We start from the raw sequence: 25,230 nt of genomic DNA, 5'->3' as shown, positions 1-25,230 counted from the left end.
CACAAGCCCGTAAACAACAGCCCAAACAGTTACAACCATCAACAGTGTGGCTTGTACATCTTCCTCCGCCTAGCAGAAGTCATCGATGGGCAGAGATATCGAGCGTTAGATTGCGGGAGAGATAACTACTACCGCGAAGCCTTACAAATGTTGCACTCGCCATCCCGAAAGGCACGGTAAGTCCTATCGACAGCAAGCAAAACCGAATCATCACCACCACCACCACCACCGGGAACGTGTTTTGCTTTCCTTGCCCGTATCTATGACGAGTGCCCTTTTTTGTCGCCCTATCATACTCCTATCGGCCTGCCGGTACCGTATCAGATAAGTTGTCGCTTGTTACGCGCGCGCGCACTTCGACACTGACCATCGGTCCCCAAACTGGCCGACCAATCACGACCGATAAGAGCCACTAGCCGCGGCCGGATGTCGATACGGCCGATGCCCCGAGTTCCACCCTTAGTAGCTTACCAACGGTTCGTCCGGCAGGTTGGTAGCGGTATCGAACGAATGGAAATAGCCGAGTTCTACTGCCGGAACGTTGCCGTACTGCTTCCGGTGCTTCTAGTGCTGCTGCTGGTGGTGCTGCCGAGCGCCAACAATCGCAAGGCCCGTTCGGTGGGATCGGTAGCCGCCGCCGCCGCTCCACCCACCGACCCGTCCGACTGCGATCTGCTCGGGTGCGGCGGTATCTACGAGTGTTACGGCAATGGTTGGGTGAACTATCTGCCGTACCGGGCCGGCGAACGGTACAACATCCCGCTGAGCGCGTTCCACGCCGGGGCCAGCACGCAGCAGGGCCAGCCGGAGTGTCTGCTCGGCACGGCCAACAACTATCTGCCGTGGGTGACGGAGGACGGCCGGCTGACGGTACGGCCCGGACCGCATGCGCTCGATCTGTCCAGCCTGCGGCTGTCCGATCACGGTGTGCAGGGCTTGGTGCAGGGTGTCAGCGCACTGATACCACTTGAAGTTAGTATGCGCGGGGGCACGTGTTTTGTTGCGTGAATAAGTGAAGTGTGCGTGTGTGTGTATGTTTGTCTGTTTCAAACGTCATCCAATGTTTTAATTTGTGTGTTTGTGTGTGTAGAGTGCAACATTGAGTGAAATGAATTTAATTTCTGTTGCCCCTTGTCAAGATGCCGTGGAGCACGCTCAGTGCGGTGTTTGGTGTGCGACGTGTGTATGAGGGGAAAAGTATCGATAACGATAATTTTTGTGTGTTTTCTACGCTTATTTTTTTTCGCCCCACTCTTCGTGTATTTTTTGTTTTATCTCAATGTTAACAAGGGTAGACCGGTTCGAGAAGAAAAGCGCAATTAAAACCGAGAAGAAAAGTCAATCGAAAATAGGATGGCGATACCGCGTAACCTTGGCAACGGATTGGGGCAGCTTTGATCAGCTGTCAAATGGGATACCAGCAGTGGAGCAAATAATTGGCGCTTGGCCAGACGATTCGGTGTGGTATCGATGTGTGGCTTCTTATCTCGCGCGAATAACAAAGTCGTTTGTAAATCATTCCTAATGCGACAAGAATCTCTTGATCGTACGGCGCGATAAGCGATGAGTGTTCGGGGGTGTCTTGAATCGAATTGTGAGCCTTTTTTCTGGAGTGATGCAATTTGAAAAGGAAAAACACAAACATGTTCCAACCGTCGGAAGTGCGTAATTCATACTGCAATCAAGTAGCGTCCACGGGGGAAACATTCCAACAATTTGTTGAACCACTTAGGTGGTGGGCTCGCAAATCAAAACTACTTGAAACAACTAAATAAGAGTGACGAGTAGCAAATAGAGCAGCAAGGTGCAAACAGTGCTCCCAGAAAAAACAACCCTATTCCGTCAATAACGATGATCCCGGGATCGTGACCTAAACTATTGCGAAGAAGCGCACGCTTCTGATACGGTTTATCGGTTATAATCTGTGCGAATTAGTGCTATCTTGACCGGGCGCGAGGGAGAGAGATTAGGCGACCGGACGGCAGTGTATCGCGTCCGCTCGCAGTCGCGAAGCTAATCGGACGGATCGTGAAAGATCCCACCGGTATTAATAAGGGACTGTTATCGTGCAAACAATCGATCCATCACAATGAGTTTAGAAAGGGTGAAAAAGAAGCGAACCCCCCGACTGCGACGTGCCGTCTGTACTATCCAGCACGACGCAGTAATAATGATTCTCACGTTAAGATTGTTTACAAATGCGACACTTTGCTCAGGATGTAAACCAAATGTTAACTTGCTTCAATTTCTTATATTTTGTCAATAGTTTTACAGTACATTACAGTACATCGGAACCCATTGCAGAGGTAGTTATCAACGAGAAAACAACAGTGTTTTATCATATTGTGCTGATTTTCACAAAAAAAACCTAATTAATTCTGTCCAGAATTTGAACTAAGATTTTTTTTCCCAAGAGGACAGTTGAAGTAAATTGTGATTAATTGCATAAAAATTGTTTTTAGATAAAGTGATAATAACAAGAAAAAGACGTTTGAAGATAGATGTGACGAATGCCTTAATGACCGTACGACGAACATCGTTGATTTGCACAGCAGTACTTAGGTTTAATGTTTCTTTGAGTATAAGAAAAAATACGTCCTGATCGTCCTGACCCTCTGAATTGGATGTTCGAACCTTTAAAACAGGCATATTATTTAGCAATTTATTTATCTCTCAAATAACGAAGGTTTGCTTCAGTAAAGTATGGTATGTAGATATATGATCGAATAAATTTATATTAGTAAGAAAATATTACACACCACAAATGCCTCAAGGGTCCGTAATTCGAAGCAATACGGTAATCTAAGCTTAACAACCAGAAGCTATTTGGGCATGTGGTTTTGTTTGGAGCGTTGACATCAGCCACCAACTGTAAAACTCTCTGTTAGAAAACTGTCCCAGTTTTGGCCTAGATACAATCTTCAACTCGAGGAACTAGGGGCATGTTCCTAGGTAGATGTTAATACAGTGGAACCTTGCATAACGAGTAATCCTTATAACGAATTTTTCGCATAACGCGCATATCTATATGCTTTACGAATGCCTCTCTTAAGGAGTAAAATCTCGTATAAAGAACAATTTAATTTTTGTTCTCGATAAGAAATCGTGATCATTTCGAGAGTTTCAATACTAAGAATCGTTAAATATCAAGCTATTTCAAGCTTCAAGCGAAAGGTGAAGTAAGTGAGTGTAGTGAGGTAATGTCTTCAGTTTAATTGCTCCATTTCTTTCCGTCTTTTTTGACAATATTGGAGCCCTCTTCCGCTTCGGTCGTGGAATTGGGCAGGATTTTAGTGTGTAGTGTTTCTCACTAAAAAGCGTGTGTTTCACAAGTGTGAGGTGTATTGATGGGTGTGTGACAAACTGTATGAAAAAGAGCCTCCCGCATAACGAGTTTTTGGCATAACGAGTGAGTCACTGGAACGGATTAAATTCGTTATGCGGGGTTCCACTATATTTATAAGATTCGTTGAGAGCTCATTCACAATTTGCTAGTCATTCTCCATGTTAGTAACGTCTAGTTGCAACGGTTGAGTCCCGTAGTTCAGTGAAACGAGTGATTAACGATTAGCGAGTGCTAATTTATCAGTCAGTTTGTTCCAAAACACATAGATAAAATGAAATTGAAAATTATAGTTGAAAAATAACAGCCGCAATGAAATGTACGCGAATTAATAGTTATTTTTGGTATATACCTTGATAACAAAAAACTTGGAATACGATCAGTTAGAGACATCGATCTTTGGGGACAAAAGTATTTAGTTTTCGAGAAATATCTTTGGACAAATATGTTTATCCGTTTTCCATAAAATATAAGACTATTATCTATAGTTCATCCAAAGAGACTGTTCCAATTGTAACTATAGGTAAACACATATACAGACAGCCCAAAGAGCCACATTCCTAAATGATCAAAGCTCTTTTACAACACATGAGACGATGCGCTTGTGGTTCAAACTATATCGGTGTGTGTATGTGTGGGTGGTTGTGAGTGTATGCTTCCTATGTACTGATGGGTTTATCACATTCGGTTGATCAGTTTGCAGAATTCCTTCCAAGCTAATTAGCACGTTTCGATCCTACTCCCCTAACAGGAAGTGCTTCATCTATCGATCGCACGGAACGAGCTAACGCTTGTACCCTCACCAACGCTGAAAAAGTTCCAAAATGTGCGCCTCCTCTCGCTGAGTGGCAATTTCTTCACCGAATTCTCCAACGACACAGGTAAGTGTGTGGTGCGGTAACAACAATCACCTCCAAACCTCCAGCAACACTCCCGTATTTGCTCTTCCAATTGCAGCCGAACACAACCGTTTGCCACTGCTGACCAAGCTGCGGGTGCTGGATATGCGCAACTGTAGCTTGCGCACACTGCCCGAAGCGTTCTTCCGCAATGTAAACCTCGAGTATCTGTTCCTGTCGCACAATCGCATCACAACACTGCCGGCGGAGATATTCTACCCGCTGCGCAGCCTGCTCCATCTCGACCTGTCCAACATGGATACGCGGCGCACGGGCGAGGAGCGGATCGAGAACCCGTTCATGAAGCTGATCGCGGGCGTCGACCTGCATCAGGATATCTTTTTCCCGCTCATCAGCCTGGTGTTTCTCGATCTGTCGAACACGCGGCTTGAGTATCAGGCGTTCATTGCGCTGCGCTCGGTGCAGTGGCGCGTCCAGTACGTCAGCTACTGCAACATTGGGCTGCCCGCGATCGTCGACTATCTGTTCGTGAGCAAAAAGATCGCAATGCTGGACATTTCGTACAACGTGGGGGTAGCGCAGTCGCTGCACTCGGCCAGCTTCACGCTGCTGGCCGACAGTCTGGAGGTGCTGTACTTCAAGGACTCGATGGTGCAGCAGCTGAACTGGCTGGTGCCGCTGCAGCGGCTGCGCGTGCTGAATCTGCGCGGGAACATACTGCGCATGCTGCAGCGGGAAAGTTTCGCCAATCTGACGCATCTGGAGCAGCTGGACCTGAGCTACAATTACATCTCGGCCTGGAATCAGCAGATCCTCACCACTACCACCGCACTGCAGAGTGTAAATTTGCGAAACAATAGCATCGTCATTCTAACGACGGACATGCTGTACGACTTCTCGCGCCTGTCGGCCATGGGCCTTGGTGGCAATACGATCCAGTGTTCGTGCAATTATGTAAAGTTTTTGCGCAACATTCTACACAACCGGACGGATGTGGCGGGAGCGTACACGATCTCGGCCGAGCCGCTCATCGTGGGCAGACGGGGGTCGGGTACGATCTCCAACAAGCTCTCGCTGCAGCACGTGCAGCTGTTCGACTACGAGGAGTCGGAGTATCTGTGCATGAACTTTACCAGCAATCAGAAGCTCGATCCGCTGGAGCTGCAGGACTGCATGATACCGGAGGATGAGCTGATCAATTCGGATATTCCGGAGGAGGGCGAGGATGAGCCAGCGCACGCGAAAAACCACACGCTGGTGTACATACTGGTCAGTGTGGCGGTCAGCTTCCTTATCCTTACCGGGGTTGGGCTGTTTTACTACTGGTTCCACATAAAGTACTTCTTCAAGATCATGAAAAACTCGGCCGTGCTTAGCTTCTTCAACGACGAGAAGCTGTACCTGGACAAGAGCGGGTTGCTGAAGGAGGCCGACTTCCATTACGATGTGTTTGTAAGCTACAGCAATGCGGATCGGTCCTGGGTGTTGGATCATCTGCTGCCGAACATGGAGGGAGTTAGTCAGATCAATCTTTGTCTGCATGAGCGTGACTTTGAGGTTTGCACCACTTCTTTATCTAGAAATTGGTTAGAATAATAACCTTCTCTTGCTTTCTTCCTCTCAGGTTGGGTATGGCATATTGGAGAACATAATATCGTGCATGGATCGGTCACGCTGTCTGATGCTGATCGTTTCGGAAAGCTTTCTGCTTAGCCACTGGTGTCAGTTCGAGATGCATCTCGCTCAGCATCGGTAAGAAAGGGACTGTGTGTTGTTTGATTAGTTTAATTTGATAATGCTTTACCTCTTCCTTCTGCTCAGATTGCTTGAAACATGCCGCGATGAGCTCATTCTCGTGCTGCTGGAAGACATCCCCAGGCGCAAGTGTCCGAAAACGCTTAGCTATCTGCTGAAGACGAAAACGTACATCAAATGGCCCACCAAGTCGGTGCACGAGCAGGCACTGTTTTGGAAGCGATTGCATAAAACTTTGCTAACATCGAAAGCATAGCATACCTTCAGGCGCACCTATATATTCACCACACACTCACCACCCCGTAGCACAGTTTGCATTGGCGCGATTCTGCCGTTGTCGAAAGAGATTGCTGCAAGCATTTGTTGTGTGAACGTGACCATATCTATTACGCATATACTGTTCATGATTGGCATGAAGCAATGATTAAGAAAGTATCTGCCCTCTTTAGGAGGAGTATTATCGTGTTAATAAATAGTTTAAATATAGTACAAATTATTGGTATAACGTAACATTGTATGGGTTTCGGAGAGTTTTTTTTTGTAACCTTTAATCTAAAATTGAAGGGTAAAATGAAATCAAACGATTCCATTTCCGTATCGTTTTCAGCTTCCTTAATCAACCCATGTTCCGAAGGCGAATAAAATGAACTTTAGTCACGAAAACTTCGTCGTAAACAACAGAAAACACATGCCTGAATCAAACGACTTCAACGGCAGCGAAACAAACGACGAACCTCGCCGGCACGTTAACCTCCACCGGTTCCGTTCCGCTCAGCTATGCAGATTTGTAAAAGCCGGTTCCGCACACACGCGTGCGTGCGCGTCCTGTTTTGTTTGTTTTGATGGCGTTTTGCTTGGCGTCTGGGGTGTGTGCGCTTTTGGTGTGTTGTGCGATGAATCATCGACGATCGAATAAACAGCTGTTATCGTATCGGCGAGGTTTGCCTAATTGCGTAACGAAGCGATATCTTGCGGGCTGTAAACTCCTACGCACTGTTTATTTGGGACAATATGCAAAGAAAGGACAAATCAGACGAATCAGATCACTGCTTAAAATAGTCAGTTTTGCAACATTTCGAAATTATGTTTCGTTTAAAGTGACACTGCGATATTTCCACCAGTTAATGACGCTATAAAACTGTACAGACGATAACTTTCTAGAAAGTGTTGCTTTTTTGTTATTAAACTGAGGCACAGGCTCTAAAGTTTTTGTTTATTCACAGAGCTATTAAGCTCATCAACTTCATGTTCTGGACACTTGTGTCGATATTTTGCTTACTCATCCAATGACAGAGCCCATATCATGGTGTAGAGCACAATGTCGGCCACATTTTTGTCGATAGTGCTGTGTTGCCTTATGCTTAAATAATTTTTTTTTGCTAATTTGATTTATAGACGATGTTTTCTATGGCCAAAAATATCTTCTCTTTAATTAACGAACTCATTGATTCTACAAAAACCTAAAACTTGAACCTGAAGCTATGAACATACTTTCGAATGTTTTACATCGCTATTAATTCAATTTACATGTCTGCAACGCTTTGTTTCCAATTAATCTTTAGCGACCCAACGACACCCGGTCGATTCCTCTTCCTGGTTTCCACGTGTGAATCTTCGCATGTCTTCTCATCCTTCCTCTCAGTTCCTTTGTGCGTCTTACATGCTCTCCTGTTGGCGCTCCCATCGTTTCCTACACTTCCTTCCTTCTGCTCTCACTCATTCTCGTTTGCTATCACATTCACAAGACACGATCAACAGAAGATCTTCTTTCTTGACGCGACTCCGCCCGTAAACGAACAGTTCGTAAACATCCACCGCCCTTCTCCGTCTCTCCCGATTCCGCCCGTCTAACCGTTTTGGAAAACCAGAAATTCAAGCCGTCGTGTATTTCGCACCCCACAGATTTTGGGGATTTTTGGCGATTACTTTTTCTGTTGGCTGTTTTGGTCGGCGTATAAATACTACGACGCCCCGCTCGGTTAGACACAGTTAAAGTTCGACTCTCGTCAAAGATACAAGATACTCGTGCAGATTCGCTTCCTTTCGATCAGTGAAATACATACATCATCGCTCAAAATGTTTAAGGTGTGTACTGCCACGGGTGCTGCTGGTGTCGTGTAAACAGACTTGTTCAATATTTGTGTTCAGTGTGATTGAAATGTGGCGTGTGATGTGTGGAGAACACAAATAGGCGGCTCTATTGTGACAATGGTTACTAAATTACACCTCCCCTTTTTCTCATTGATCTCGATCACTCACAGTTCGTTGCCGTGTTGAGCTGCCTCGTGGCGATCAGTTTGGCCATGCCAGCTGTGGAGGTCTCGCAGCCGATTGCATCCCAAGAGTCCCAGGACAGTCCGGCCGTGCTGGTGGTAGCGGCGGAGGACGATCTGGCCGGTGCTGAGACGGCCCACCACGGATATGGCGGATACGGTGGATACGGAGGCTATGGCGGTGGCTTCGGAGGCTATCCTTATGGAGGATACGGAGGTGGCTTCGGCGGTGGCTACGGAGGAGGCTTCGGCGGATTCGGTGGAGGCTATGGCGGATACGGAGGATACGGACATGGTCACCACCATCACCATCACGGATAAGGGATGAGATCTACGACTTCTCGCCGCCTCAGTTCACAACCCATCTGTTGTCGTCCTACCTCACTGTGATCAGCATCCAACCGACCATTTCGAGGAACACTTGCATTTATATTGTTGGGTTTGACCGGTTGTACCAAGTCTCATGCAACTTCGCCATGACCATCGATCGCCTGCAATGTTATTTATTGCCAGAATACCATTTTACCGTATGAATAAATGTTCACAATTTAAGCATAACTATTCGGTTTATTTGTTTTTGTTTAATACTTTAATATTTGTTTAATTTACAACGACTACCGCTGAAGAGTGCACGATTAGTAACTAATTTGTTACTTAGAAATGATGTGTACTCGTATTGATTGATAAGGTAGAAAACTTAATCACACAGATGCTCTCAATTTGAATACATATTAAACCATTATTGAAAAAGACACATTTTGATAAATATGTTAAAATAAACCATATTAATACCTTATTGACGGGTGAGGAAGATGCTATCGTCATCGTTAGTTTGTAGAGTGTAGGATTTGTAATGATAAGCACGTAGTAAATTTTGGAATGGATTACATGCATAACATATGCTTTTTATACAAATATACGATATTTTGATTTGAGTGAAGGATTTCTTTTTATAGGATAAATTAATATTAATAGGAAAAAATGTAATATGAATCGCTGGTAGCAATATGTAGTTAACAAGGTAAATGAGAACAAACATTTGTAGACGCTCATCTCTAAATTGTGTTTTACGCAGGTTCTAATCGAAGCCTCATATTTTCTTCTTCAAATATGTAATACTCAATATTTGTTATGACAATATTTTCATAGGTCAAACTAGCAGTATGTGATTATGTGAATAATTTCGAGATCGTATACAACTATCGTAAATTGCCACTGCATATACGAGCCAAACGATTGGTGATAAGAGTTGCGTTACTGTCTGACTCAGACTTTACTGGTAGCCTTATGATTTATGTGTTCTTTGTTTTTTATGTTAACCACAATCTATTATATTATTCTTCTTATTTTAACAAAAAGCATGATTTTTGTAAGTTTACCGAAACCATTTTTTTAGAAGTTGACTTTGTGGGACCTTTTTCAACTTGAACAAGGTAACAGAATGGTAATTCTATCTTGTATCTGTCCAGTTTATCATCAGCCCAGAGCCATTCTTGTAGAGTTTCATGTTTTTTATGCATCATCTATGACGTTACACTATTTTTTGTAGTTTCGTTTACATTAGATCAAGTAAATCCATATGAATTTCGCTAGCTTTTCCTAAGATGAAATAAAACTTCTGAATTTCTCATACACTTTAGAAAATCTTTACAATTCAAGCGAAATTGAAATAATAACAACATATCTTTATGCTTAAATTGTGAACGTTTATTCATACGGTAAAATGGTATTCTGGCAATAAATAACATTGCAGGCGATCGATGGTCATGGCGAGGTTGCATGAGACTTGGTACAACCGGTCAAACCCAACAATATAAATGCAAGTGTTCCTCGAAATGGTCGGTTGGATGCTGATCACAGTGAGGTAGGACGACAACAGATGGGTTGTGAACTGAGGCGGCGAGAAGTCGTAAATCTCATCCCTTATCCGTGATGGTGATGGTGGTGACCATGTCCGTATCCTCCGTATCCGCCATAGCCTCCACCGAATCCGCCGAAGCCACCTCCGTAGCCACCGCCGAAGCCACCTCCGTATCCTCCGTAAGGATAGCCTCCGAAGCCACCGCCATAGCCTCCGTATCCACCGTATCCGCCATATCCGTGGTGGGCCGTCTCAGCACCGGCCAGATCGTCCTCCGCCGCTACCACCAGCACGGCCGGACTGTCCTGGGACTCTTGGGATGCAATCGGCTGCGAGACCTCCACAGCTGGCATGGCCAAACTGATCGCCACGAGGCAGCTCAACACGGCAACGAACTGTGAGTGATCGAGATCAATGAGAAAAAGGGGAGGTGTAATTTAGTAACCATTGTCACTAGATAGAGTCGCCTATTTGTGTTCTCCACACATCACACGCCACATTTCAATCACACTGAACACAAATATTGAACAAGTCTGTTTACACGACACCAGCAGCACCCACGGCAGTACACACCTTAAACATTTTGAGCGATGATGTATGTATTTCACTGATCGAAAGGAAGCGAATCTGCACGAGTATCTTGTATCTTTGACGAGAGTCGAACTTTAACTGTGTCTAACCGAGCGGGGCGTCGTAGTATTTATACGCCGACCAAAACAGCCAACAGAAAAAGTAATCGCCAAAAATCCCCAAAATCTGTGGGGTGCGAAACACACGACGGCTTGAATTTCTGGTTTTCCAAAACGGTTAGACGGGCGGAATCGGGAGAGACGGAGAAGGGCGGTGGATGTTTACGAACTGTTCGTTTACGGGCGGAGTCGCGTCAAGAAAGAAGATCTTCTGTTGATCGTGTCTTGTGAATGTGATAGCAAACGAGAATGAGTGAGAGCAGAAGGAAGGAAGTGTAGGAAACGATGCGAGTGTGTGTGTGTCGAAGATAAATGAGTGCCAACAGGAGGGCGTATTAGCCACGTAAAGAGACTGAGGGAAAGGATGAGAAGAGAACCGGTGTGAAGATTGTAATGAGGAAATTAGCTGAAGAAATCAAACTTTTGCCGCTGGGCAGAATCAATCAGGAACAAAAATACACATGTAAATTGAGTAAATAACGGTTTAACAGTAAAACATCATCAGATGAGTTTTAAGCCCGATGATCAAGCTTTGTTTTGAGGATCAATCAGTTGTATAATTTCAGAGGAATCATTTAAAACACAACAAAAAGACAGCCGTAAATCACAACAAATTAGCCATCGCTAATTTAAGGGTAGAAAAAAAAAACTATATTTACATAAAGTGACCGACTTTGCGCTCTTCAGCATGACCGAGCGCTGTCATTGGATGAGTGAGCAAAATATCGACACGGCCGTCGAGAACATGGAGAGGATAAGCTTGACTGCACGGCCAATAAATGCCAATCGGTCTCGGCGTGTGGACAGCAGTTCATCGACTCACGGGTAGAAAGGAACCAATTCTAGAAGGAAACTTTAATTGCATGAAAGAAATGGCAAACATTACAGCGGTGTAGGATCATCAACATGAAAGCTAAACACTGGTGAAACTTTAGCCAAACATGATTTCATAATAGTGAACAAAAGATGATTTTTAGCAATGATGTGAATTGCCTAATTTGTCTTTTCTTTCGAGAATGGTCCTGCATAAACAGTGGGTAGGAGTTTACAGCCCGCAAGATATTGTCTCGTTACGCAACTGGATAGAAAACTGCGACCCCGACCGTGCGATATCAGCTGTTTATTCGATCGTCGATGATTCATTCCAAAACAAAGCCAAAAAGCTCGCCACATCGACACATATCAAGGAAAACGGTATCAAAACAAATCAGCATAACATAGCACAGCTGAACAGAACACGCCACCATCCAGTTCGGAAAGCTTCTGCCGGTTTGGTTGGTGAAGGTTCGTCGCTTGTTTCGCTGCGTTGAAGTCGTTTGTAGCGCAGCGTGCGGGTTTTACGTCGCCGCCTCTTGCTGTTGTTGTTTACTATGCTGAGCTTTTACGGTGTGCAGCAATTAAATTTGCTCTCACCAGCACGCTCACGCACACACTACGAACCGCACGAATGGGGGGAATCGCCGGTAAGCCGGTTCAAACCGGAAGAAGGGATGAGCGACAGAATGAATGGACGCTTTACGAACCGGAGCTGCACAGGTCGATTGGTTTGTTTGCGCTTCGTATTGTCGGTTGTTGGGCAATCGGGTTTATATTTGACGCTGGGGGTTTTCCCCGAATTGTAAAGACCAGACAGAAGATGCAAACTACAAAAGCGAAAACAGCAACAGAATCTCCGGGGAGTTATGAGTCTTCTGCTTTGGAATAAATATTCCCCAATTGCGCAACATGTGAAACAAGTGGGCGTCTAATGAAGGCTCAAAGGGTTCTGCCCTGTACACGATCAAACGATCTGTCCTGTTTGAGTGCGTGTATGGGTGTGTGTGTGGGTATAGGGAGAGTTTGAGGTTTGTTAATGACCTAACTCTACGTTCTTTACGATTCGAATTCGCTCACGGATGTTGCCGATCGCTTCACTGACCCCTCCCCCCTCCCCCCATCGCATCTGAGGGGAGGAAAAAACGTTTGATAATGATCTTTTTATTGTAACCTCTCCATGCTCCATGACGGCACAAGAAAAAGGAAGACGAGACGGTGGCAAATAATGGAGATGGAATTGAATCACTCGCTCGAGAGACACTCGACAAAGAAGCCACCAAGTCACCAAGCGGGCTGGGTTTGGGGGAGAGCAGGAATTAGGCAGCGATCGAAATGACTTCTGGTGTCGTGTGGAGATTTCGTATCAAAATCGTTAGTTGTGTTTGATTTTTACATGTTTGTTCCCCCGCCCCTCCCCCACTGGCCATTATTTTCCCTTTTTTCACTCCTTTCGGAACGTCCAGCAAAAAGCAACAACACACTCGCGTTAGAATGTTGGTACGGTCGCTTCTTCCCCGAACCTCACTGTGTCGAATCGGCATGCGGGGATGGAAGCTGTTTCAATTTTTCCGTTTACTTTTTGCGATGCCGCAAATCTGATGAGTTCTTTTTAATTCCCTTTGCTTGCACGGGTGGGGTGTGGAATTATCTTTCTTAGCTGGATGGGCAGCGCAGAGGAATTGGTACGAGAAACATACCAACCTTAATGGTTGATAAATCGAGATTGATCGCGAAATAATGATCACGTTTGAGGCAGAATTTTTGTGCCCTAATCACGCAAGCCAGATTTGCGGAAGATTTTAAAAGTTATACTTAAGTAAATTAAGGGTTCTAGTAGCTTGTTTTTATATTTGAAATTAAATAATTGAAGGTAAACATTTATCTACACAAGAAAAATGCATGTTTTCCTCTTGTTAAACCTCCTCCATTGCTGAGTCAACTGGCGATCGCCCCTATCTGGGTGGATACGATCCTGGCCCATCAAAACCGTGCCTAAATTGATCAAAAGAGGATGATTTTCCAATCATGCACGTTAAGAGGTCCATCGTTTTGGTCGTTCTTTTATCGGGCGGGGATAAGTGTGTGTGCGTTTGTGTGCAAACTTGTGTCCGTCGACTTCGTTCACTTCATTTCACACTTAACCCTTAGCTCTTTTCAATCAAAAACGAAGCTACCTGGTATTACTTTTCGGGCACGGGGGGGGGGGGGGGGGGGGGGAGGGGCACATTGCCCCGAAAAATTGCCCTCGCGGGACGGGAACAAAGTGGGAAGTCCAAAAGGATATATAAACGCACCGAAGGTCAGTACGGCAGCGTTTAGTCTAGATCGAAACGTGCTAAGGTGTTGATGTTAAAGAAAATGACCAAGGTAAGTGTGTACGATCGGGTTCGATCATCTTAGTGGCGATTCTAGGCTAATTGCTCGCCTCATTGCTCTTCATTCTAGACACTTTTGCTACTAAGCTTCTGTGGCGTGTTGCTCTGCCTCACGAGTGCTGCCCCAGCGTACCAGGAGGACGCTTCAAACGGCGTCCAATCGATAGTGCCGGTGCAAGAGGGCAGCCCCGTAGTGATCGTGGAAGAGCGTGCAGGTGATGATAGCGACCTGGAGGGTGCGGAAGCGGCCCACTTCGGGTACGGTGGTGGAGGCTTTGGACATGGCGGTGGCTTCGGAGGTGGCTTTGGCCATGGCGGAGGCTTCGGCGGTGGCTTTGGGTTCAAAAAGTTCGGCGGCTACGGCGGTGGCTTTGGACATCGCGGGTTCGGCGGTGGATTCCCGGGCCACGGTGGGTTCGGAGGCGGTGGCTTCGGGGGCGGTGGGTTCGTCGTTGGCGGTGGCTTCATCAAGGGGGGCGGATTTTACGGCAAGAAATAAGTTAACCGAGAGCGAGTGCAAAATAAAGTTTAATTAAGAATACTACGGACGGTATGCTTCATGTGTGAGGGCTGTTTTCCTGCTTGGGGGGAGGTTGAAGAAAAACCGGTCCGTTGTGGCGTTTTTTCATCTTTTTTTGCAAACCCGTTGCCTTCCCATTTCGTTGAATGTTTTTTTATAAATGGCCATTCTCACAGCCGGGGCACACTTTGCTTACCCTGACCTCCTACGGATGAAGCCGATGCGAGGCTGAACGATGCGCGAATGGAACCGTTCTTTGTCGTCTCATCTTCACAGCTGTGGCCCTTCGATGCTGCCCCTTCGATTGGAGGGGGTTTGTTTTTGTGCCTCCCAGCTGTGCACTATACGCCATTCTTTACCATCAATTTATCATCACATGGTGTGATTCCATCAAAAATGTTTGGCTGCATGAAAAATGACTTGCTTTTTTTCTATACTAGCACTGAATGATACGACAAATGAACGGTATGAAATTACAGTAGAACGTTTGCTTTTGCTGGCGAGTCGAGCGAATCGAAGGCGAACAAGAATGTAATGAGATGCAAATTAGCTCCGTTTACAGCGCGCTTGGTGTAAACACGGGTGGGATGTAACGCGTCACTCATCGTCACTCGTAAAATACTGATTAGCTGCATATGTAAGTAGCATCGATTTGATACAGGAAGATGCTCGCGGAAGAACTAGTCGTAATTAGAATGGTTAAAAGTATCAATATGTAGGGATGAGTTAGCAAGGAAGCAAGTCCAACGAGGATGACTCTATTTTAGTTATAGTAGTAATTTTGTATCAAAATACTGATTGGTATTCTTATTTTGGGTAACAATCATTGCCACCTAAGCCTGCTCTATCTCTGGATATATGTGATGGCTGACCGTCCATTGACAGCAGGGTAATAAATTCTAGTGGCTTGGTTTGATCCGAGATGGGAACCATGGCCCGGCAAGTAAATACAGTAAATATCATACTTAAAAAACTGCTACAAATATTTAACTGACACTTTTCTTACAAAAAAGTATGGCAATATTAAAGAGTTGGTGGAAACAATTGTCCAAATAGCTCCTAAGAAGACAACGAACTTACAAAGCCTGTTTGGAAAATTGGGTGTAGTCGAGCCAAATTTATAAATTAAGGTTAGACAAATATGGAATATTTAACGAAGAGGTGAACCAGCGTTTGTCCCTGTTGTATACAAACAATTCATATCAATTACATGCAATTTGATTTTTTTTCAACTCAATCCTGCCTAAGATTGCGTTTCAATGGTGAAAAAATGTACTAAACATTTTAGAACATTACTATGATGGTTGACTGTAGTAGAAATACTTTATTAAATTTACTTAATAATGTTTAAGAAATTTCTCAAAATTTGCCCAAAAAATTAAGCTTTTTACCAAGAAGAAACAATGACAATGCGATGAATATACCATTTTAGAACAAACTACTTTAAATTCCATTCCAGTGCAATTTAGTACACCCCGGTTGATCGTATCTCTCAACTCTGACAGATACAGCTGTTGTTGTTGTTTAGGGAAAGATCATCAAACACGTGTCAGACGCAAGACAATGCTCACTAACCATGACTCGCTTACATGCACTAACAAACCGCCCACCCTTTTTCCCCCCAATCGACCATAGTATCATAACAAAAAACACCACAACGAGCGCAATATTTGAAAATGGCATAAAAAACAAACCCTGCATCGGAAGGCTCCCGCCGCTTATTTATACAACGCTCAAGATACAGATCAAACAATTGCGCACCCGTGTCGTACGGTGGCTCCACCCTTGTCGATGGCGTCTGCACGATAGTGCATGTCCACTAACCTCCTCCTCCCCTACTCGACCATTCAATTACCATTCTTAACAGTTCAACTCAACGGATGAAGCAAAACGCAGCACAAAACGCAACGGAACGGACCGAAGACGTGCCCTTCATGGCCCGAGCCGAGCGAGCGCGAGCGAGTACTCAATTTGTCAGCGCCTCCGCATCGAGATCATTATCGTGGCATTCATTAAAAAGGCAAAAATAATAGCATAATGCGCTATCGATGTTACCCCTCGGACGATCGGTTGCAGCAGCCGCCCTTCGCGCAAAGATCAAATCTACGGCGCAGCGGCATCTTGGGTGCGCAAGTGAACGGGATCGCCGAAGCTGTCGGACTTTCGGTTGCCGGTCGTCGGATGTGATCGAGAGAATGTGCCCGCGCCCCCGGTGGTGACTCATTAACATTTTCACACGATTCGGTTTGTCGATACGTGCCTAGTTGATATTGCTCCCCGGGCGATCCAAAGTACGTAGTTAAATTAAATAAAAGTGAAAAAAAAGGTTTTCTGTAACTCAGAGTGATTCGGTTTATGTACAAAAGCGAATTTCGGTTGCTGTTTATTTCCATCGTATCAACAAAGAACTGTGATGTAACAGTGTGACGTGTTATGGGGCAGTTGGGGTGCTTCCGTTAGTGTGGAGACATTCTCTTTCTCTTCTTCTCCTGCGCTGTCTCGCTCGGCTTACCAGCCGCTGGAACCGCTCCAGCCGCTGCCGCCGCTGGACCAGCCGCTGCTACCACCGCCATAACCGCCCGACGGCCAGCCCTTGCTACCACCGCTCGACGGCCAACCCTTGCTCGACAGTCCACCCGACGACCAGCCGCCCGAACCGCCCAGGCTGCGGCCCGAGCTCCAGCCACCACCGCCGCCTCCGTATCCACCGCCGAGTCCACTGCCACCGGACGACCATCCTCCATGGCTACCGCCGCCGTATCCACCGCTACCGCCCGAGGACCATCCCTGGCTACCACCGTATCCACCGCCCGACGACGGCCATCCCTTGCTCACGCCACCACCCGACGGCCATCCACCGAGGCTGCTGCCGCCCGAGCTCCAGCCACCTCCCGAGTGGCCACCGCCAAAGCTGCTGCCACCACCGTATCCGCCACCGAACGAGGAGCCTCCGCTGGACCAGCCCTTGCTGACGGGCCAACCCTTCGAGTAGCCACCGCCTCCGTAAGAGCCACCGCCTCCGTACGATCCACCGCCGCTGGACCAACCCTTGCCAAGTCCGCTGCCACCGCTAGACCATCCGCCACCACCGCCGAGGCTGCGTCCACCGCTGCTCCAGCCTCCGCTGCCTCCGTGTCCACCGCCGCCGGACGAGATGATGATCACCTTCTTGCCACCGCCATAACCGCCGCCGCCGCCGCTGCTCCAACCGCCACCACCTCCGCCGCTGCTCCAGCCACCACCACCGCCTCCCCAAGAAGTTTCGGCCGTTTCCAGGTCAGCGGCGCAGAGAACCACCGCAACCAGGCAGCTCAGAACGATCGTTTTCTATGGCCATCGAGAGATAGTAGAGATTGATTAGCGGGTTGATTTGGCATTGCAGCATGGCATGGGATAATAAGGACGCAACAAAACAACGCCCTGCAATTGCCGCTTTGATATTGGCAATCAATTTGAGCATTACAACAACACTCTACTGAAGACAACCTTAACCAAGCAAATGAAAACAAGAGTTGTACTAAAAACTTTAAAACGAGTGCAACGAAACTAATAACAATTCTCCTTTAATCGATTAAATCAAATCTTCGATTTGAGCGATGCATTAAGACTGAACTAATCCAGAATTGAAACAGGTAAGATAGAGGCTTAATGTAAAGTATAATGTAACTAATTTCCACAACGCATTTGAGCATCACATCAAGACTGAATAGGAGGCACAAATGAACCAGACAAGTAAAAACAAGAGTAGTACTAAAATCGTTTCAAAAGTGTTACGCAACTAGTTTAAATTATTATTTAACAAACTTTCGCAATAAATTGAAGGATTGCATAACAACATAACTAAGACCGAACTGAACTCAGTTGATTACATCCAAAAACGATACTAACATGTTATATGCTAGTAGCACGTTAATTGTACTAAATTATTCCTTAATCAGAAAACTACAATTAATTTGGGGTTTCTGTGAAGACTGTGCTGAGACAAGCAAAGTTGAGAGTTGTACTAAAACATCAACAATAGTAGCATGGAACTATGTAAGCCATCTTCTACGATCAATCACTCCCAGAGGAGACAAATAGAACTCAACTAAATCACTTCTCAGAAACGAGAGTTGTGCTAAATACTTCATGTGAATGGTACTTCACTTTTATTAATTTTGAACTTTAAAAATCTATAAACATATAATTAAATCATTAATTGATTCGTATGTTCAACAATATCCAAACAAATTGAGGATTATACCAAAACTAGGCCGACTAGGCTGAAATAAGCCGACTGAGAGTTGTAGTAGGCTGAAATAAGCCGACTGACAGTTGTACTAGGCTAAAATAAGCCAAAACGAGAGTTGTACTAAAAACTTTTTCGGGTAACTTCGAACTAGTACACACAATCCACGATCAATTCGTGGAAAACATCAGTACAGAACTGAACTAAATCACTTGCCAGTCACTGTACTAAAGACTTGCATACACGAGCTGATGCACAAAACTGCTATAGATTATTTCTTTAAAAAAACTTCCACAGTATATTTAAGTATAGTTCTTCGTTATTCACGCAGGATACACAGACGCACCTTCAACATCCTCGGATACGGGGATTGAACACTCTCTCACACGCAACACTATAAAGTACACTACTGTACTAAAGGCAACCGGTTGGATGCTGCTGCTGCTGCTGTTACTCGGATGAACTATCCAAGTACACTATGCCGCTAGTTGGCGTCGGTACCGGCTTTTATAGTCAAAAAAGGGTAGCCGGGTTGAACTCATCGCCCGATGACTACCACCACCTGCTCGGTAGTGCCTGAAGCACACGCCACTTGTACCCCCTTGGGTGCGCTGCAGATCAAGTCCACACCATTACCCCTCCACACTTCCCCGTTTCCCATTCACTCACAAACTGCAACAAAGAGCCTCCTTCGAAGACGCACGGCGAGATCAGGGCGAACTACCTGCGTTCACTTTTAGTGTACTCCCCTCACAGTAGCCCTCTTCCCCATTCAGCTGGCAGATCGTCATCATTACCCTCTCTGTCTCGCTCTCCACACCCGTGTGTATCGCTAAAACGAATCCTCCAATGGGTGACCCCGGGCTCATCATCGCCGGCCGTTGGATGCTTCGAGCCTCAAAGGCTCCTCCACTCCTTCCTTATTGATAAAGCGCGCAATTGAACGATCGAACCACGGGCACCGAAATAAGAGAACATAATTATTTCCCTCATACCAGCAAGCAGCAGCAAAAAAAACGGATAAGTTTGTCCATCTTCAAATCCTGACCCACGCTCATGTTCTGCACCCGATTGTACTGACCGGCCAGATCGATGGATGACTTCGCTATTCGCGCAGATCTCGCGCGATCGTTATGGATTATTTACGCAGTCAATTAAGAGGTGAGTACGGGGCGGCAGGGTGGTAGACATATGTTCCTGCCGCTTTTTTGGGGGCTTACCCCGTCACACACACACAACTAAATAAATCAATTATCTCTCCGGAGGCAGGAAATCGATCGGAGCGAACGATTTGAAACTGATCATCTCCGGGACTCTGCGGTCACGGAACGAACGGGGAGAAGGAGAAAAAAAGTGAATGTACATTATGCATGTACCAAAAAACTGCATCCCGTGAGATCAAGGAAGTATGATTTCTGATTGATTTTGCTGAAGTTTGTGCCAGCTGTGTGCTATGGTTCTTTTTATCGACATCCTCTCGCAAACGATCTTTTAGTACGAAATGGGTGATCGACACCCGTAAAATGGGTTTTTCTGAATTTTGCTTCATTTGGAAAGAATAAATGATTGCGATCAATAACATCACTCAACCGGGGGTAAGCACCGAATCAATTTTCTGTACAAAACGTCTGGCGACTTCTCAGCTGTCCAATAGCTGTGCTTACACAGCCGTTCTAATTGCTCTAATTATACGCTTCTCTGAGCGTGTTTGGACGTTTTATTTCGCATCTAAAATGTATGTACGCCCCGAATTCCGTGCACGATCACGCGGTTCTCGATCCCGATCCCCTTGTTCAATCCATCATCGATGCCCGGCTTGATCGGAGTGTAATTAAACACCTCCATCTGAACGAAGGCAAGCAGCAAAAGCATTCGGGTCCCTCGTTGGCAAATGATTTAATCATAATCGGGACGCACGCGCTGCTTATCGTGCCGTGCAGAAGCGCAGAGCGGAGAGCATTTAATTTGTACTTGCATTGATTCATTGGCAAAAATGGCACACGAACCGAACCGTTCCTGGGGCAGCCAAGGCTGGGGCAATGTTACGCGATTAGCTGCTGCTTCCTAAAACGGGGTTGCTCCAGTGCGGGCTTTGTCGAGGGGAGTGGTGTGGTGTCGATCATTTAAATGGATCATTTATTTTTCGTTTGCTGCTTTCCGAAGAATGGAAGTACCTGTACTTTAGGAATGGCACATTGCACAACCCAGCGTTGGCCGGAGCCAAAAAGCAAAAGCCAAACAGCGAGTCATGCCGCACAGCAAATGGAAGTCGCCATCCATCAGCAATCACAATGGTCGCGAAGAGAGCACCCAGTGCCACCAGTGTGAACGTGTGAGTACACACCACCGCGTGTACATATGAATGATGATGGGCAGGATGAGACTCCCATAGAAGGGAGCAACCGACAATACAACAAAAAAAACACACAACATTAATTTAATGTCACACGGACGGTTAAAGTTTTGGATGGAGAACACAACATTTCGGCATGTGACGGCAGAATTGATCGCGGCCCAAGCGGTGGCGTAGTCCTCCACCAGCCCGCGCTAAGCCCGAAGATGATGGGCCTTTTGTTTCGCTAATGGTTCAAGCCGCCCGTTTCCAAGCCCTTACAACCGGTCGACGATCGGATAAGAGAGTGTGCGGTGGGGAGGAGGGGGCATCTTCAAACTAGGCAAAGTGTAAAAATTGCATTACCAGGCCAGGCCGGCCCATCAAACGATTTTAAGGTTAATTATGATTTGCCAATATAGTTTTCTTGCAGGCGCTCGCGCAGCAGACCTTGGGCCTGAAGAGTAAACACTCGTACTCGTAGCAAAGACCAGACCATGTCCAGGTATGGTGTGTTTTGATGAACATGAAAAAAGATGCAGATTTTTATGGGAAAAAACAACCCCCTCCCATGCACCCATCGGTGGAGTGTGGCACTGCACGTGCGCGATAAGATGATATCATCCGGCAAGCTAGCCCGCCGGAGGAGCGCATTAGCTAGACGGAGTTGCATAAACAGCTTGACACATTACGCTGCCCCAGCTAGAATGGAATGCAGAGGGGGGTTTGGAAATCCCCTAGAAATAGTGAGAACGTTCCGTAAAACATCTTCCCCGGTAGGATCATCAATTTGGAACCAGTAAAGTGTCCCGCCGTACAACGATATGCCTTTTTCTAAACGGTGCTAGCCATAGGTATGATGTGAATTGTATTTGTGCTTAGTGTGTCAGTATTACTTATAATAAGAGACACAAAAACGAACTCCACTTTGAAGATGTAACCATTCCTATACAGATCACACCATTATTATTGATTATGTTTCATTTATCTTGCCAACTGTTAACTGTAACTGTAACGAAACAGTTTCAAATACATCGCAACAAAAGATGAGGCACGACCTTCGCCACACGCCACAAACAGACGAACTAATGTGCTCCGATACGATAGCGGCATCAGAGCAACATCATTCACCCGCGTTCGGTTCCAGTAATTATTCACTCTCAAACGCTTCCTAGTTCCGGGAACGATCATACGAGCTGTATGTGGCGGCTTCTAAGACACGGTAAAGTGATCCTTAAGATGATCGCGCATGAGCGCTCCCTCTTCACATTGTTCAAACTTCAACTGAAGCGTGAGGGATGATTCTGGGAGTCTAATCGTTTCTGCATGACAAAGTGTCAAGCATTCGTAGAGACATAATGTGTGAAGAGGTTCCTTATTATTGCTTAGCAAAGAGAAGGGTGTTATCTAGTTTTGAGCTCAGTTTCTTTTGTGCAATGAGAGATGTTCTTAAAACACATCAAAAACTGTATGCACACAAATCCCCAATTTTAAAATAATAATTGCAAATAAATATGAGTTAATTTGCTCTAAGCTTGTCAGTATAACACCCTTATTTTTTTAGAGCAAAACATGCGATGTTGCGTACTTATGACAATGCGCGTCAGCACGGACACGGTCACCACACGCACCTGAGCGCACACCAAACCATATGTAAAGATAATTAATCACACTCCCTTGTTGTAACTTCGTTTACAAATCGCTCAACCGAACCAGGGGTGGATGCATAAACCGTGATGGGTGTCACTACTAGCGCTGGAAACAGTCGCGATCTATTCCCCCCAGCTGTGTTTTGTTGCGCTTCTTTCCCAACTCAGATCAGATGAGCGACGAACCATTAAGATAAGACAAGTGTAACAGGGTGCCGGATTTACGTATTAAATAATACAAATCCTTCAAGGTCACCCGTGGTAGCCGCAAAATCTCCCGCTGATATGAAATAAATCATCACACGCAACACCGTCCGAAAGGTTTCGACTCCTAAAAAGCGCATTGTTTGGCGTTTGGCAGACCCTCCACCACACACCAATACCAACAACACCAACTCCACCCGAAGAAGCAGGATGTGAGGTGAGGTGGCAAATTAATTAAATCTGAATCGCTGCTGTTCCCACCACCACCGTGGTGCCGGAAGTCGTGAACGAGAGCGAGATGGAAGCATAAACACACTTTTAAAAGCTCCCGCGGGGTGGGTGATTATGGTGGGTGAGTTATAATTATCCGGTGGCACAGCGGCTGGGATGTGTGATGGTGAAACGCGTCTGATGAGCGATCGTATTGTTGCTTTCGTTTGATCAATTGTGTATTAAAAATAAAACATCCAACACCAAAGCTTCTTCGGTGCGGCAGCTTCAAGTTCAAGACGTTCGGTGGATGATTGCAATAAAACTGCTAAACGGGTCATATTTCACCCAAGCATAAAGAGCCGCTCACAACGGCTGCTCTGTCCTTCTCAACGCGCAGGGTGGTTTCGGCAGAATGCAGATGCACAGAGACCGTCAGAGAGACGGGATTTGCCGGCTACATTTAATTGATTATCATCATCGTGATGGCGCTAATGATACCCCCAAGACATGACGGAAGGGCTTGGGCAGGCAGCACACACAAACGATACACAAAAAGTTATACAAATTAAGACTGATGCCGGCATGAGGTCACGATCGAGTGTAAACGCGCTTGTTCACGTGAACCACATTCATTACAGGCAGCGGGTGCCGCACACACACGAGATTGTCGTATAACGCCGCAAGCACACACATGATATAATGGGCCGGAAAATGCGAATGAGGACCCCCCTTAGGAGACAGATGAATCATTGTTCTCTAAGCCGTCATGTGAGGTGGATCGGAAACGGATTTAAGCTACACTCACACACACACGTACAGTGTTAAATTGTTTCATTTGAAAAAAAAAGAAGAAGCAAGGCTAAAACATAGTTGGGAGTAAAATTAACAATCAAAATAGATGAACGAAATAGGCAATTCAGTAAAAGGGCAAAAAAGAAACACAACCATAATATTGGTATAGAGCAGGGGTCTCCAAACTACGGCCCGCGGGCCGCATGCGGCCCTCAAGAGCTTATAATGCGGCCCACGATGACTTTGCCAGAGTTAATATAAATATTACGTTATTATGTCTTTTTCAAATAAAATTGTATTTTTTACTTTTCTTAGATAAAAATCAAGCATTAGTAACACGAAGCTATACAAGTAACGTTAGTATTTTGTTATAAAAACGAGATTTAAACGTTCAATCATCAGTTAAAGGTAGCGTCAAATGGCCCTCAACATAGTTATTTTTGAAGCAATGCGGCCCGCGAACTGAAAAGTTTGGAGGCCCCTGGTATAGAGGAATTAACATTAGCGGCAAAGCAAAACACACAACCAAACAACGACAAAAAACACATATCCAAGAACATGCAAATAAAGAACTGAATGAACAAAACAACAACCAAACAATCCGACACTAATGCACCAGTTCAAACTGACCATTTTCAACGCCTTTTCATCACCTTCGCCTTCAACGGCAACCAAATCGATTCGCCTCGGCAGTGAACCTCGCTTGCGATTAAAGAAAAGGCTTACATACCTGTTACGGGGTATACGTGAGCCAAAACCGTGCACGCACGATGCTGCAGAAGATGAACACCCTCCCCTCTCTCTATCTCTCTCTCTCTCTCTCTCTGGATTGATGAATAATTCCGTGTGGCGGATCGCGTGATGGAAATGGGGCGACGGTGGTTGTTGGTGTGCCTCCTTCTTCCCATCGATCAACGGACGCTTCGATGTGTGTTGTGTAAAGTGGAAGGTCAGCGCCTACCAATCTTCTTCTCACTAGGCTCGTTCATTTCCCTGCGAAAGAAGAGAATACCGAGCATCAGGATCGAAATGTAATGACATTTTGCAGCCCCAATTGCGTGTGCCACTCGTCCGGCTTGCTACTTACCGAGGTTTGAGGTTTATCTGCCATTCCCGCGCGGAACCAATTTCGGGGGAAAAGGCCACCGTCGCAACCGCGACACCGGTTGACGTTGATTGATGATGGCCAATTTTTGCTCTCTTTCTCTCTCGCTTACTTATTTACTCACAGCTAGTTCGAGTTGTCGACAACTGGGAGAGTACTGCACCCAAGTTTAATTACACATCCGTTGGCCAAATGTATGTTGGGGCGCCATGGTG

General features: G+C 45.8%; 5 protein-coding genes across 6 annotated transcripts; 3 read left to right on the top strand and 2 right to left on the bottom strand.

Moving 5' to 3' along the window:
- The first annotated feature begins 411 nt into the window (after positions 1-411).
- On the top strand, positions 412-6,468 carry LOC3290281 (toll-like receptor 13). Of its 2 annotated transcripts, none has more exons than XM_565221.4 (5): positions 412-972; positions 4,095-4,224; positions 4,301-5,760; positions 5,828-5,955; positions 6,025-6,468. In XM_565221.4, the coding sequence occupies exons 1-5, from the start codon at positions 427-429 to the stop codon at positions 6,212-6,214; spliced, it is 2,454 nt and encodes an 817-aa protein (XP_565221.3). In that variant the 5' UTR covers positions 412-426; the 3' UTR covers positions 6,215-6,468. The 2 variants fall into 2 exon arrangements, with proteins under 2 accessions (XP_565221.3, XP_061504601.1); XM_061648617.1 differs by lacking the exon at positions 412-972 and adding an exon at positions 2,214-2,306.
- Positions 6,469-7,924: 1,456 nt separating this feature from the next.
- On the top strand, positions 7,925-8,789 carry LOC3290280 (keratin-associated protein 19-2). Its single transcript, XM_565223.2, has 2 exons — positions 7,925-8,043; positions 8,220-8,789. The coding sequence occupies exons 1-2, from the start codon at positions 8,035-8,037 to the stop codon at positions 8,550-8,552; spliced, it is 342 nt and encodes a 113-aa protein (XP_565223.1). The 5' UTR covers positions 7,925-8,034; the 3' UTR covers positions 8,553-8,789.
- Positions 8,790-9,916: 1,127 nt separating this feature from the next.
- On the bottom strand, positions 9,917-10,784 carry LOC5667036 (keratin-associated protein 19-2). Its single transcript, XM_001688041.2, has 2 exons — positions 10,666-10,784; positions 9,917-10,487 (listed from the first exon to the last, which is right to left on the bottom strand). Exons 1-2 carry the CDS (start codon positions 10,672-10,674, stop codon positions 10,155-10,157), a joined length of 342 nt encoding a protein of 113 aa, XP_001688093.2. The 5' UTR covers positions 10,675-10,784; the 3' UTR covers positions 9,917-10,154.
- A 3,171-nt stretch (positions 10,785-13,955) lies between these two features.
- On the top strand, positions 13,956-14,471 carry LOC5667054 (keratin, type II cytoskeletal 1). Its single transcript, XM_001688042.2, has 2 exons — positions 13,956-13,964; positions 14,043-14,471. Exons 1-2 carry the CDS (start codon positions 13,956-13,958, stop codon positions 14,469-14,471), a joined length of 438 nt encoding a protein of 145 aa, XP_001688094.2.
- Positions 14,472-16,839: 2,368 nt separating this feature from the next.
- LOC1270115 (loricrin) lies at positions 16,840-19,222 on the bottom strand. The gene is made up of 2 exons (XM_308787.3): positions 19,067-19,222; positions 16,840-17,819 (listed from the first exon to the last, which is right to left on the bottom strand). The coding sequence occupies exons 1-2, from the start codon at positions 19,073-19,075 to the stop codon at positions 17,001-17,003; spliced, it is 828 nt and encodes a 275-aa protein (XP_308787.3). The 5' UTR covers positions 19,076-19,222; the 3' UTR covers positions 16,840-17,000.
- Between the last annotated feature and the right edge of the window lie 6,008 nt (positions 19,223-25,230).

The sequence above is a fragment of the Anopheles gambiae genome, chromosome 2 (assembly GCF_943734735.2).
Source record: "Anopheles gambiae chromosome 2, idAnoGambNW_F1_1, whole genome shotgun sequence".
Taxonomy (NCBI): Eukaryota; Metazoa; Arthropoda; class Insecta; order Diptera; family Culicidae; genus Anopheles; species Anopheles gambiae.
Note: the sequence above shows the minus strand (reverse complement) of the source record. Positions and strands in the feature narration are given on the sequence as shown.

Excerpts from the sequence above, each read along its gene's own strand:
- LOC3290281 (XM_565221.4), top strand. The coding sequence starts at position 427 with ATGTCGATACGGCCGATGCCCCGAGTTCCACCCTTAGTAGCTTACCAA. Across the intron at positions 973-4,094 it reads GCGCACTGATACCACTTGAA|GAAGTGCTTCATCTATCGAT; the intron begins GTTAGTATGCGC and ends CTCCCCTAACAG. Across the intron at positions 4,225-4,300 it reads CGAATTCTCCAACGACACAG|CCGAACACAACCGTTTGCCA; the intron begins GTAAGTGTGTGG and ends TTCCAATTGCAG.